General features: G+C 41.4%; 1 protein-coding gene across 1 annotated transcript in view; it reads right to left on the bottom strand.

Annotated features, from left to right (window-relative positions):
• Window positions 1-14,295, bottom strand: part of WWTR1 (WW domain containing transcription regulator 1) — a 139,566-nt gene that overhangs the window by 5,516 nt on the left and 119,755 nt on the right. Inside the window, exons 5-6 of the mRNA XM_043595154.1 lie at window positions 6,214-6,347; window positions 4,707-4,819 (exon numbers count right to left, since the gene is read on the bottom strand). Coding sequence (XP_043451089.1) covers window positions 4,707-4,819; window positions 6,214-6,347 — 247 coding nt within the window. The remainder of the gene's footprint in view (window positions 1-4,706; window positions 4,820-6,213; window positions 6,348-14,295) is intronic.

Genomic DNA, 14,295 nt, shown 5'->3' with positions numbered 1-14,295 from the left:
AAAACCTGGGAACTCCGTCACTGTTGCTAACACAATATCAGAACAACTGATTAATTCAAATAGCCCTGATCAATTCTGGAGGGATAAAATAGACCTCAGAGACTGAGGGGCATCGCTAACTAAGGCCAGCTTTCACCCCAGAAGCATTTGTAAGAAACTTGTTAGATTAGCTTTTGTGTCTTGTAAGTACATTAGCCTTTCTGGAAAGGGTTCACAGAAATTTCACTATTCTGAGCAAAACCGGAGAAAATTCATTCTAACCATATGCATTTACCACGGAGAAAAATCACATCTTTCTGAGTGATGAGGGAAACATAATAGAACTTGCATTTTGGTGATAGTAAAGCTTAATGGCTCTTCTATAACTCATACAGTATCAGTGACTCTTGGCAATATTTTAGAGGATTTTCTTTGCAAAAGGCAGTAATTTGAAAAATTAAATCACGTTTGACATGCCCTCAATATAGTGTTACTGATATTGAAAAACAGTATCAAAATAGAACAGAAAACCCAAAATAACTTTTACTACCCACTGGAATGTAACAGATGGAAACGAGGCTTACAAAAATGATCTACCCTGAAAAACTATCTGATCTAAAATGCTGGGTGTCATTTTTCCTCATGTCCAGTTAAAACCATTCATCTCTATTGATTTCCCATGAAAATGTTGTCATCATAATACATTTTACTTTTAGCCAAACACAATCTATTTTAAAGAATTTCTGTTATCCTTTCTTCTCAGACATGGAAAGCATGAGGAGACTAGTTATAAGAACCTTCACTAAGGTTAACAATTTTAAAATCACTCTCTTTGGACCAACTTTGCAATCTCGGAGGGATATTTTTGGCCCTTGCCGTTTTATACATTTAAAAAGTGGGAGAGACAGGGGCGCCTGGGTGGCGCAGTCGGTTAAGCGTCCGACTTCAGCCAGGTCACGATCTCGCGGTCCGGGAGTTCCAGCCCCGCGTCAGGCTCTGGGCTGATGGCTCAGAGCCTGGAGCCTGTTTCCGATTCTGTGTCTCCCTCTCTCTTTGCCCCTCCCCCGTTCAGGCTCTGTCTCTCTCTATCCCAAAAATAAATAAACGTTGAAAAAAATTAAAAAAAAAAAGTGGGAGAGACAAAAAAAACCAGGCAATTCTTTTATTTTTTTTTTTTTTAATTTTTTTTCAACGTTTTTTTTTTTTATTTATTTTTGGGACAGAGAGAGACGGAGCATGAACGGGGGAGGGGCAGAGAGAGAGGGAGACACAGAATCGGAAACAGGCTCCAGGCTCTGAGCCATCAGCCCAGAGCCCGACGCGGGGCTCGAACTCACGAACCGCGAGATCGTGACCTGGCTGAAGTCGGACGCTTAACCGACTGCGCCACCCAGGCGCCCCAAAACCAGGCAATTCTTAAAAAGATGTGTTCTTCCGATTCCTTCTCTCTCTAAGCGCTCTGAGAGAGACGGGGGTAGATGTTTATGTTGCTACTAAACTGAAGGGAGCACTATTTCTATTTCTCTTTTGTGAGCAATAAGAGTTGTACATTCTTTCTAAGAAAAACAAAAAACAAGGGACCTAACGAAACTGAGCAGTGTTACTGTATTTTTAAAAAAATATTTTCATAGACTCATTTTCAGGTTAGTAAGTGTAAAAGAAACAGATACCCTCTTTTTTAAAGTAGTTAAAACATCGATGATTTGTATTATCAATTTTTAGAAGTAATTTCCTAGTAAGCTTGTGGCATTAGAAACTACTAGAAGAATTTTTCTTTAGTGAAATTAGTTGGAACATTTATTAATGAACATAACAAATATTTTTCCAGAATTAAATATGAACCGTGACTACGTGTTTAAAAAAACACATATGAATATTCTGGAAGAGTGGATGACTTCCCAGCTTTCGCTCTCGTTGTTCCCTTTACTCTATTGCCCACCGCATCCAGTTATGGGTTGCATGTGTGATTTGCAAAGGGAGTGCTCAGCTGGCTTGTTTCCATTCATCATGTGGTCAGTGAATCTAACAGACATTTTTAGCCACACTTGAGCTGTGCCCACCGCCAGTTGGTCTTCCAGGTTTATGCCTACTTCCTTGAAAGCCTTCACAGACATGACCCTAAATTCCCCAGGCTGACGCTCACTTAACCAGGATAACTTGGAAGCCTAGCTTTATCAGGTTCAATTTGTCCTTACTTCAGCCTCTCAGAAGGGGAGAAGAGAACTTTGGGCCAAGCTCTGTGATCTCACGACTCCCCACAATTCCATGAAGTAAGCACATTACTCCCACTTATAGGCGAGAAATCCAAAGCCCTGGCAGGTTCTATCACTTTCCCTAAGTCACTACCGAGAAGTAGAGAAACAAAGATTCACCTTGGGTTGCCTATCTACAAAGACTCTATTCTTTTCATTATATCACGTAATTCCATATTTTGGCTACAGAACATTCCCTACTTACCTACTTGAGGTCATTTTTAGAAGCCATAGAATGAACCCATCTTTATTTCTTTTTTTTTTTTTTTTTTAATGTCAGGTTTAGATTTAGAGCTCCTGAGTCTTTTCTTATTTAACTTTTGGTTTTTATCTTTACTGGCTTCCCAGTGTTTAAAAGATGAAAGCAAACAATTATTAAATGTAGGAAGGAGCTACTTCATAAGGCTGTTCCAAAGGGGACACAATAAATCTCACACTGAAAAATAGATGAAGAAAGTAAGGGAGGGAAGCAGGAGGGAGGGAGAAAACCTAAGTAATAAATCAAAGAACAACAAAACAAACACTTCAAACTATTCTTGTATGACTCCTCACAAGAAGGTCTGTGCAATCGTCCAAACACGTCGATTGACGAGCTGCAGGGAGACCCCAAAGCAGTTGGTCCATCCAACCCACTGCACTCATAAGGTGCCCAGCTGAGTCTGACTCTTGTCTGACCAGTAGTTTAGCTTCAGAGCACAGAGAGCAGTCATCTAAGAGCACAGTGTAACAGATACAGGCACTGTGGATGATGGCACTGGGGAGAGGACTTCTTTTCATCACGGACAATTCATTTACTATCCTCAGTGATGATGGAGGGGAAATTTGAATGAATAATTGCCAACGGTGGACCCCTCAGCCGTCATTTATTTTTGGTTCTAGACTATCTTCTGGGAGTTGAGCACTTTATGATTTAATCTAGATTTGGCTAATAAGACCAAATTTGGCTTTTGCAAGTGAAGGCCTCACTCTTGGAGAAGAAGAGGAGACGTGACCAGAAGCCAGCTGGGGCCTGGCCTAAAGGTGGGGCAGGTTGGGGACTAGGTCACTAGGTCAAAGTTACCCTGACTCTTCTTTTATATATATATAATTTTTTTTTTTTTAATTTTAGAGAAAGAGAGAGAGGACACAAGCAGGGAAGAGGGATGGGGTGGGGGAAGAGAGAGAGAGAGAGAGAGAGAGAGAGAGAGAGAGAATATCCTAAGCAGGCCCTTCACTTAGCATAGAGTCCAACACGGGGTTCAATCTCACAACCTTGGGATCATGACCTGCATTGAAATCAAGAGTAGGAGGCGCCCCCCCCCCTCAAAAAAAGAGTCGAACATCAAATCATCAAATGCTCAACCAACTGAGTTGCCCAAGCGCTCCCTTTATTTTTTTCTTAAAATTTTAGAGAGAGACTGACTTCTTTTTTTATTGTTGTTTTTTTTAATGTGTATTTTTTTTTGAGAGAGAGAGAAAGGGAAAGAGCATGAGTGGAGTAGGAACAGAAAGAGACAGAATCCGAAGCAGGCTCCAGGCTCTGAGCTGTCAGCACAGAGCCTGATGCGGGGCTCGAACTCACTAGATGGGAAGTCATGACCTGAGCCGAAGTCGGACACTTAACTGACTGAACCACCCATGAGCCCCTGACTCTTCTTTTTAATTGCTGAGGGATGTTACCATGTTGGGACTTGGAGCTGACAATTTAGAATCTTCTGAGTTGCTTAACTTTCCAAATGCCCACTACCAATTGCTCTCCAAATGCAGCAAATGACATGAAAAGATATGAAGTCCGACTTCACAAGAGAAAAAGTGGCCCATATATTACAACTGCAAGCTAGAAGGGCATAAATATTCCACTGTGGAAGAATGGCAGAGTAGACAGTGTGGCATTAATGCAATTGTGAAGCTATATGAAGGAAGCAAGGAAGGAAGGGGGGGGAAGGAGGAAAGGAAGAAAGAAAGAGGGGAGGAGAGGAAGAATGAAAGGGAGGGAGGGAAGGAAGGGGAGGGGAGGGAAGGAAGGAAGGAAGGAAGGAAGGAAGGAAGGAAGGAAGGAAGGAAGGAAGAAAAGAGGGTCTTGGGTGGCTCAGTTGGTTGAGCGTCCAACTTTAGCTCAAGTCATGATCTCATGGTTCATGAGTTTCAGAGCCCCTCATCCGGCTCGCTGCTGTTAGCTTGTGTTCTCTCTCTCAAAACTAAATAAACATTTTTTAAAAAAAGAAAGGAGGAAAGGGAGAGAAGGAAGAAGGGCGGGAAGGGAAGGAAGAAAGAGGAATTTAAAATTCCGTGCCATATATAAAACTGCGTTTGTATAAACTGTGGAAGAAAGGACTAGAATTTATTAATAGTGCCTGAGGTTCGGGTGGCTTTTTAGTTGTCACTTTATGTTATTGTTGAGATGACGTGTTTCTGGTGGGATGCAGAACAGAGAGGACCAAGGGGGCGATGCAAGCATGCAAACACACCGCAAGTACCCACAGGCTTTGCTCTCACCTGTGTCCATCTCGTCCACGTTGCTGAGGAAGTCCTCTGGGGTCGTCGGGACACTGTAGCACCCTAACCCAAGGCCACTGTCGGTGCTCTGCTCCCTCGAATGATAGGGCCCCCTGGGGAGCAAAATATGGGAGAAACTTCAATGCAAGCCCACGCCAAGAAATTCCAAAATAAAACCACAGGTCACAAAAACCCTAAACTGGTGCAGTTCTGCCATTCTGTCCCGCTTTCCAGGTAATGAAGGGAGGCAGACTTTGCACCTCCCATTAATTTTAAAGCATGCACACCAATGTCAGTGAAATTAAAAGACTGTAGGCAGGGGCGCCTGGGTGGCGCAGTCGGTTAAGCATCCGACTTCAGCCAGGTCACGATCTCACGGTCCGTGAGTTCGAGTCCTGCGTCGGGCTCTGGGCTGATGGCTCAGAGCCTGGAGCCTGTTTCCGATTCTGTGTCTCCCTCTCTCTCTGCCCCTCCCCCGTTCATGCTCTGTCTCTCTCTGTCCCAAAAATAAATAAACGTTGAAAAAAAAAAAAAATGAAAAAAAAAAAAAAAAAAGACTGTAGGCAAATAAAAGCGGCCTTTCATGGTAAATTGACACTGATTTCCTTTCTATCTCAAAATAATAAGTTGAACCATGTTCTGCAAATAGAGTATGATGGCATTTATGTAAATTTCTTAAAAAAGAAAACAATGTTCAATATTACTTATGAATGCATACATTAACAACCAAAAGGAAGTATAAAAATATGTGTGATGGATACACCAATTTCTGAATAGTGGCTACCACTAGGGAGGGAAGAAGAGAAAGAGACAGATTTCAGTGGCGGTGGGGATGGGTTTAAATATTAACTATAATACTTAAAAAAAAAAAGATCTATGGCAGTATGGCAAATGTAAGTGTTGTATACATGGGTAAATCCTGTTATTTATATTATTCTGCACATTTGCAATATTTCAAGTCAACAATTTAAACAATTTAAAAATTTTAACAATTTAAAAATTCCTTTTCTTCATTATTTCACTTACTGTTTGTTTTCACCTCTCTGTTTTTAAAAACTTTCAGAATTGTATTTGTTTGTTTGCTACAAGCCTCTGCAAGAGCAGAAAAGACACAGGAAATAGAGAACTGCCCTTTACTTGGGTTGAAAAAGCTACAATTAAGGTTTGACTACTTCTACTCATGAACATGTTTCTGGCCAAATTATCTTTTCTTTCTGCTCACATGCTTCATATTTTAAAAACATCATCTCTTTGTTTTAATTAAATTTTTTTACTGTAAAATAGTTTTAGACCCACAGAGTTCCTGTGCAACATTCACCCAGCTTCCCCAAGGACATCTTACATAACCATAGTACAATTACCAACATCAGGAAATGGAGAGCTGCCCTCTATCCCCACCCCACACTTCAAGCTCCCCACCTTTCCCCAACATAAACAAAGACCCATTATACTCTAAGACCACATAATAAAGAAAGCAAAAAGAAGTTACTCCAAAATGCTAACTTACCCATTGAGGAAAGGATCTGAGCTATTATTAGTGATGGATCTCATGTCTGGGGTCATGGCTGGCTGGTTGACAGCAGGCTGAACAGTGACTAGAGTCTCGGCTTCCATGGGGAGCTGTCTACAGAGGGCGGCTTCCTACAGAAATAGGACAGTCAGAGGGAGAGGCAAGTTATTCACTCATTTTCACGAGAATTGGAGCAAAGTATGTTTCACATGAAAACCTTCTGCCAAACACAAAGCACTTAACGTTTGTTCCCAATCAGTCAAAATCATCAGGAAATCATTACTGTTCTTTCTCTGGAGAAAGTCTTACTGGCATAAGTCACTTTCTGACATCTACAAAGTTAATGAGAAGGTCCGTGACTATCTACCTCAGGACACTTCTGTAACAACTGTCCCACCCATCCAATTATTTAAATACTCAAATCATATAAAGGCGTCGAGACACTTTCTCAGAGACAAGGCTATTTTTATGCCAGATGCTCAGACCAAATCTAAGTCAATCAAAGCAACTGAACTCCTTTGATCTAGCAGGTACATTCTGGTCTTTGCCACAGAGTCAGGCTCTACATCAAATCGTATCTGCATCAACCAGGAGAGCAAAACAACCCAGTTAAAAAGTTTGTTAGTCGGTCAGTTTTTCTATTTGACTAATCATTCTGTTGACCTGATTAAAATGACTGAAGTTTGCGGAACCATGCAGAGCCAAACCCAATCTCACTAACAACAAACTGATAGCATATGGATTTCATTACCAAAAATTAGAATGCTAGAATTATTTTTTTCTTAAGCTGGCATTACTTTGCCAAAAGAAGTCAATCCAAAAGGTTATGAATTTGACTGCAATTACTTTCTCCGGGTAAAACCTCCAGGGAGTCTCTCTCACTTTGACAACCATGAACAGACATCAAATTCCTTTCAAATTTGCTGCTCTTTCCAGAGAAGAATACTTTTATATGTTTATACTCGCATCCAAAACCAAAGTTCGGCCCTTCCTATATTTATGCCTATCAGTTTCCCACTTTCCAGCCTGAAGTCATTGGTCTTACCATCCCTCAAACCCCAAAACCATGGCTACAATGGCAAACAGAATATTCAGGCCATCTAAATTACGGTATCTTTGTTAGATCTCTTCCAGCCCTAACATGCTATGATTTTAGAGAGTAACTGCTGTCTAGACAAGTCTAGTGAAGTCATCGGCAATAAAAACTTTCGGTTACTAGAGTTCATTGTACTGTTACGGGGAGTTACGGTAGCGTGACTCTTATAAAACATGAGACACCTGATTGATAAGAAACTGCATTGTTAATTTGTATTGAAATAAACACCCTGGCTAGAAAGGGCCTCTGGCTCACTTCTGTTCTGGTTGCAAATAACCAGAATACTTAACAAATTTTCTCCAGTAATCCAAAAAAAGCAAACCAAAAAAAAAAAAAAAAAAAAAAAAAGGAAGTTAAAAAAAGTTTTTTTTAATGTTTATTTATTTTGAGAGAAACACAAGAGTGCAAATGGGGGAGAGGCAGGTAGAGGGAGACACAGAATCCAAAGCAGGCTCCGGGCTCTGAGCTGTTAGCACTGAGCCCAACGTGGGGATTGAACCCACAAACTGCAAGATCATCACCTGAGCTGAAGTTGGACGCTTAACCAACTGAGCCACCCAGGTGCCCCAAATGGACTTTTTTTTTTTTAAGGTTGATTTTAGTTCATAATTCCAATCTTGGAAGTACTTTCTGAATAAATCTAGAAAAATTAAGTTGTTTTCTGAAAGTTGTTTTTACATTGTAGGAAATGTGCGTTAGAAAACTTATTCTCCAACCAAAGCTTACCGAGGACCTCATAGAGAACCTGAAACTGAACCCGGTGTGAGAAGACCAGAGTTCACCATGCACACTCATACACACAAACCAGTCTGAAAACATCTAGTCAATGATAAAATTTCTACTTCTTTGATTTTTTAATTTTTTTAACTTTTCTTTTTAACGTGTGTTTATTTTTGAGAGAGGGAGAGAGAATGGGGGAGGTGCAGAGAGAGAGGGAGACAGAAGATCTGAAGCTGGCTTTGCACTGACGGCAGAGAGCCCAACTCAGGGCTTGAACTCACAAACTGTGAGATCATGACCTGAGCTGAAGTCAGACGTTTAACTGACTAAGTTACCCAGGCACCCCTCTAGTGTTTTATAAACTGTGAATGCAGAGATCCTGTGGTCAATAAACTTCACGACACAAAAAATCAACTTTAACTAGCACATTCTATTTTCTAACCATTCTAAATAAATGTGGGGTTTACCCTTAAATGGTATGCTTTTGAACATACAAGTTGAAGAGACTGCTGCATTTCCTTATATCTGACAAAATTTTTTCACCATACATCTTTTGTTTAATTTTATCTATTTATTTTGGGAGAAGAGATAGTTCATGGGAGGGCCAGAGAGAGAGAGAGAGAAAGAGAGAATCCTAAGCAGGCTGGGCACGCTCAGTGCGGAGCCCAATGCAGGGCTCGAACTCACAAACCGTGAGATCACGACCTGAGGCAAAATCAAGAGTCGGAAGCTTAACCGACTGAGCCACCCAGGCGCCCCTCTCACCATGTGTCTTAAGAATACTGGTTGAATTTCCAATACCAATGTGGTCTGAATTTAAATACAATAAGAATTATTTGTGGAACTTTACTGGATAAAAAATATACACGTACGTAATACATATGAACTATTTGTCTTCTATAATGACATGAAAGTAAAATGTTTAAATTAAAAGAAAAACTATCAAAAACTAGCTATAAAATATATAAATTAAACTTTCCTCTTCATTTAAATTATTGCTGGCATATTTCAAATAGATACAATATAAATTTTTACAAGACCGCTTGTGTGTGATTAAATACATAAATAAAATTCAAAAAGACTATAATAACCAAAGTTGAAATAACCTATACTTATATTGGGGGAAACGTTTCACTGTGCCATCTGCCAATTCACATCTGTTCCCCCTATTTTAAATGAAAGATAATTGAAGTTCCACTCCTCAGCATCGTCATTTCCCCAACTATTTTGAAGGCTTGACCCCCACGTCATCAAAAGAGGCAATGCTATGTTCTGTCTGTAGGGGGCTCACATTATCATTTTCCACCTTCAAATGACTGACAAATGAGAAAGAATACAGAAAGCGTGTTGAATGTACCTGAATAATAACTTTGAGACATCAATCATACTTGACTGAGTTAGAAAGTTATTATAGGGGGCAATACTCTTTCCAAGATTATTCTTGGATTACAAGTCATTCCACACAGCAGTCAAATAAGATCATGTTGGGCCCCTGCTCTACACCCTTCTGGATGGTGCCCCACAAAGCCCAATGTGCCAGCCCTGTCTGCTTCTCCTCCTGTGTCTCTGACATGCTCCCCTCACTCACTCCCTTCCCAGTGCTCCTCCCACTGCCATCATCTGTACCAAGTGTTCCCTCTACTTGGAACGTGCTCCTCGGATCTTCCCAAAGTTCATATGTCACCTACTATCTGCCTCCTACAAATGCTACCTCTTCAGAGACTGCATGAAATTTTCTTCATAGCAACTTAAGTATTTCTTTTTTTTTTAATGTTTTTTTATACATTTATTTATTTTTGAGAGACAGAGCATGAGCAGGGGAGGGGCAGAGAGAGAGGGAGACACAGAATCTGAAGCAGGCTCCACGCTCTGAGTTGTCAGCACAGAGCCCAACTCGAGGCTCGAACTCAAGAAACGTGAGATTATGACCTGAGCCAAAGTCGGATGCTCAACTGACTAAGACACACAGGTGCCCCACAACTTAACTATTTCTCTGTCTTTCCCATTAGAATGTTAGAAAACTCCATGAGAGAAGGTATCTGATTTGTCATGTTCACAACTATATCCTCACTGCCTGGAACAGTCTAGGCCTATAGTAGGTACTCAATAAGTATTTAATGAATACTCAATAAGTTCAATAAGGTACTCAGTAAGTTCAATGAATAAATGAAAAATATTACTAGACTTCAAATGGGAATATTTTAAATTGTGATTAGTAATAAAAGAAAAAATACACTAAGAACATTCAATTCTCATCTTCTATCACAAATATGAGTGAAATAACGCCCTATGTATACATCTCTCAACTAGCCAGGCACAAACTCCATCCTTGTGTGATGATCCCACTGCTCTCTTTGCTGCTCCTAAGACAGAAGATAAGCTGGAGGGCAGAGTGGTCAGAAGCAGGAATTCTGAGGCCAGGTGCTTGGATGTGAACCTTGGCTCTGCCGTCTCCCAGCCAGTTAACCTCTCTGTTCCTCATTTGGAAAGAGAGGATAATGACAGCTTCTACCCACACAAGATCATTTAATAAATGTTAACTAAGTAATATTATTATTACCTCATGTTCTGTATCCAATCCCAGAAAACAAAAGCAAAAATAAAGACAATCTCAGAAACCACAGTATTGTGTGGAACTGATCCACACTGAGTGGTTTGACATTTCTTCCTGGTCAACTTTCACCTTGGAAGGATTAAACCCGAGTGAAATTCATCATGATGAGTCAGCAAAGCTAAGAAAACAATTTTCTTTCCTTCCTTCCTTCCTTCCTTCCTTCCTTCCTTCCTTCCTTCCTTCCCTTCCTTCTTTTCCTTCCTTCCTTCCTTTCCTTCCTTTCCTTCCTTCCTCCCTCCCTCCCTCCCTCCCTCCCTCTTTTAAATAAGGAGAGGTCTGTAAACTTCTTTATATAACATAAATAGTTTTTAATATACATGGAGAATAGCAAGAAGTTTCACTTCACTTAATTATGTAAGTTCCATATTTAGAATTTTTCAAAGTCTACCTTTTTTTTGAATGAAAATATTTTCCTATTTCTGCTCATGAATTAAAGGAGGAAAAAAGAGCAGTACAAACCCCAAAGTTTGGAAATAAAAGGACTAACATCACTAACAGGTCCACATCCAAACAAGGGAGGATTTATTTACAAAAAAAAAATTAGGTATAAAATTAAATCCCAGACTCAGTATGATTTTGGCTGCCACATGACATCTGCTGTCCTACATGCCTGACTTTGGTTTGACCAAGAAGCAGCAGTCAAGACTGACGAAGGTAAAATAGCTAAACCACAGACAGAAGTGGTGGCAGCGGAGTAAGCAAACGGATGTGGAAACAGAGGCTCAGTCAGCCAAGGTTGGTCTAGGCCTAGACTCAGGCCACCAACTCAGAGAGTGGGTGTGGCAGCTGCTTTAGCCTGAGCTGAGGCCCCAGCTTCCCCTAGTCCAGGCAGGAGAACAAAGGCTAGGCTGGAGGCACATCTGAGCTTCTTGGTCTCACTCTCACCTCCCATTTCCACTCCAGTCCAGTAGGTATATGCACAGATGCCTTCCCAGGTACCCCCACCCTGTCCTCTCGGACAAGTCTTCCGTTTCCTAGACTCCTCGTACTTCGGGTCCCTCTTCACTTAGTTCTATCTCCCCCACCCTTTGAGGCTCTGTTGTTCCATCTTTTCCAGAATGCCTTCCCTGACCACCAGAAGCACAGCAAGCCACCAGCTTCCCCTCTCCTGGCCCTGGACTTCTGAATACACGTATCCAGCTGGGATCTGAAACCCCACATCTCACAATGCACTCCTCATCTGGCCCCAAAGCAGCACTTCCTGGCTGACTTTAAGCCTTCACCTAAAGCTAACACCACCTATCCCAGCTCAAAATCCAAGTCCACCAACTCCCTCAGCCCCCATAGAAATTCATTCATTTGTACCTGTGTTTATTTTTTTAAAAAAATACGACAGAAGCTACCAGGTGCCCAGGTACTGTTCTTGGCAGCAGGGATACAACAACGAGCACAGGCCAGTGCCCTACCTCGCAAAGGATTCTAGAGAGGCAGAAAGAGGTGGACAAGGGCCAAGCCTTGTGGGTTCTATCTCCTTGATATCTCCATACTCCGAACCTCCTTTCCATTTCAAGTAGCAGATCAGCACTGCTTCTCTAGATATTCCAAAAGACCTTCCTACCTCCAGTGAACCTCCACATGCAAGGCTACATCCAGGTCTCTGTTCTATACTTTGCAAAGAGTGGCCGGAGGAGAAAACTCAGGCTGGAAGGGGTCTGGGTCTCATGACTTACGAAGAAGCAAGGCTCTCAAACTATCATGGACTATCACCTGGAAGAAGGAAGATTCCTTCCACCACAGATTTGATGCAGATCTGATGAAGGGCTTTCCAGCTAATAGTCTTGTTGAGTGGTGGGATTGGCTCTTCTCAATTCTCTGGGCTACTAGCCACTGGAATTCTCAAGCAGTTGATGAGGGTTACATGCTATCAGGCATGTCCAGAGCTTGGCACAAGAGAGAAAGTGTCCCTGGAATTGGAAAGACTACAGTTCAAATCCCAGCTTGGCTACTCCCTACCTATAACATCTTGGGCTAAATTCTTAATCTTTCTTGACAGTTTATTCATCTGGGGGGAAAAAAGACTGCTTATAAAAGAGTCATCTTGCAGGGCTGTTAAAAAGATTTAAAAGCACATTTATAAAGAACCTGGCCCACTGAGGCAGTCAACAGAATAAGTTACTGATAGTGTTACAGGTTTGAAGAGGCAGAGATGTTGGCTAACTCTTGCATATCACTTACTATGTGCGGAGCTCTGTTCTGGGCACTTTAGCATTTCATCCTCATGACAACCCAACTGTCTCCATTTTACAGGTGAGAAAACTGAGGCTTGGAGACGTTAAGCAACCTTCCCAAGATGTATCTTCAGAGTCTGTTTTTGTATCCACCACACTGATAGTGTGTGGCAGAGAAAGAAAAACCAAGGGTTGAGGTCAGGAGACCTCCACGTTTTAGCTCTTTCACCTACTGGCTGTGGGACGTAGGCAAGTTATTTCATTTCTCTGAGCCTATTTTCCCAGCTAAAAAATGGAAATACCAACCCCCTTCCTTTAGGCAGTTTAGAGGAGGACTGGATGAAACAGCTTGTTTATCTGTCCTGAACACAGTTTCCCTCCCTGAACTGGACATATTTTATGCTCCTTTTCAACGTATATGGGTGGAGCTAGTGTCCTGGGAATTCACAACACATCAAGTTGTAAGTTCAGATTTTAAAGGCCAGTTTCAGAAAGATCTGGAAAGCTGCCCTTAGTAACCCCACCCCTACCCTTCTCTACCACAACTTTATTTTTCTCTATCCAAGCTGAGGGTGGAAAGACTGTTGCAAAATAAGGGCCTGAGAATCTCTTTCAGAGTTTGTGGTTGTTCATCCAGGTCCCTGAGACGAATAATTATATGTGGGTTAAAAAAAAAAAAAAAAAACGCACACATACATACAACAACAACAACAACAAACTCCTTTCCTAGCAGCTGGGGAAGGGGGTGGGTGTAAAACAGAGTGAGGGATGTGAAAGACAAATGCTGATTTGTAAGTTGAAGATGTCCCGGGAAGGAAACCTCAAAGCTCCTTCCCTTCCAGCTCCCCACTGGCCTACAGCTTGCCTGTGGAATAAATCAACAGAGGAGGTGAGAAAGTAAACAGCAGTTGAAAGCATCCTGCAGCCCTGTCCATCCTTGGATGAGGGCATGCCTGCAGCCAGCCAGCTCCTGCCCTCACTGGAATGTACTTCAAAGAGAAACAAATGACAATAACCCCTTCTGAGGGCGCTCTGTTTGATTCTAGCGTGTGTGGCCAGGGATTCTACAAAACTGGAAGATTGGCTTGTTTTAATTATAAAGGGTGGGGTGAGTAGAAACAAATGAGAAAATAAAATAAAATAAAGACAATATTTTGAAATCCTAACATTAAAATAGTTACTCTGGTACAGAAAAGTTGCTGTCTCTGCCAAAACCCTAAGGGACTTGAGGGAGAATGAATTATTTACCTTCTTTAGAGGAAAAAAAAAATTTCCCAATGTAAATTTCTTTTTAACTCTATGCCAAGAGATTCTAGAAATTCATTGTCACATTTCCTGGAGCCTCCCTTTCTCAAATACCTCATCATACATTCTCAGCTGCCAGACTGCCGCTATGAAAGAACAGTCGAAACTCTCACACTTTGGGGAAAACATTTGTTGAGTCCATAATGATTACCATGGCCTGTTTGCTGATCTTTCCA

Source organism: Prionailurus bengalensis, chromosome C2, assembly GCF_016509475.1.
Source record: "Prionailurus bengalensis isolate Pbe53 chromosome C2, Fcat_Pben_1.1_paternal_pri, whole genome shotgun sequence".
In the NCBI taxonomy this organism is placed as follows: domain Eukaryota; kingdom Metazoa; phylum Chordata; class Mammalia; order Carnivora; family Felidae; genus Prionailurus; species Prionailurus bengalensis.
Note: the sequence above shows the minus strand (reverse complement) of the source record. Positions and strands in the feature narration are given on the sequence as shown.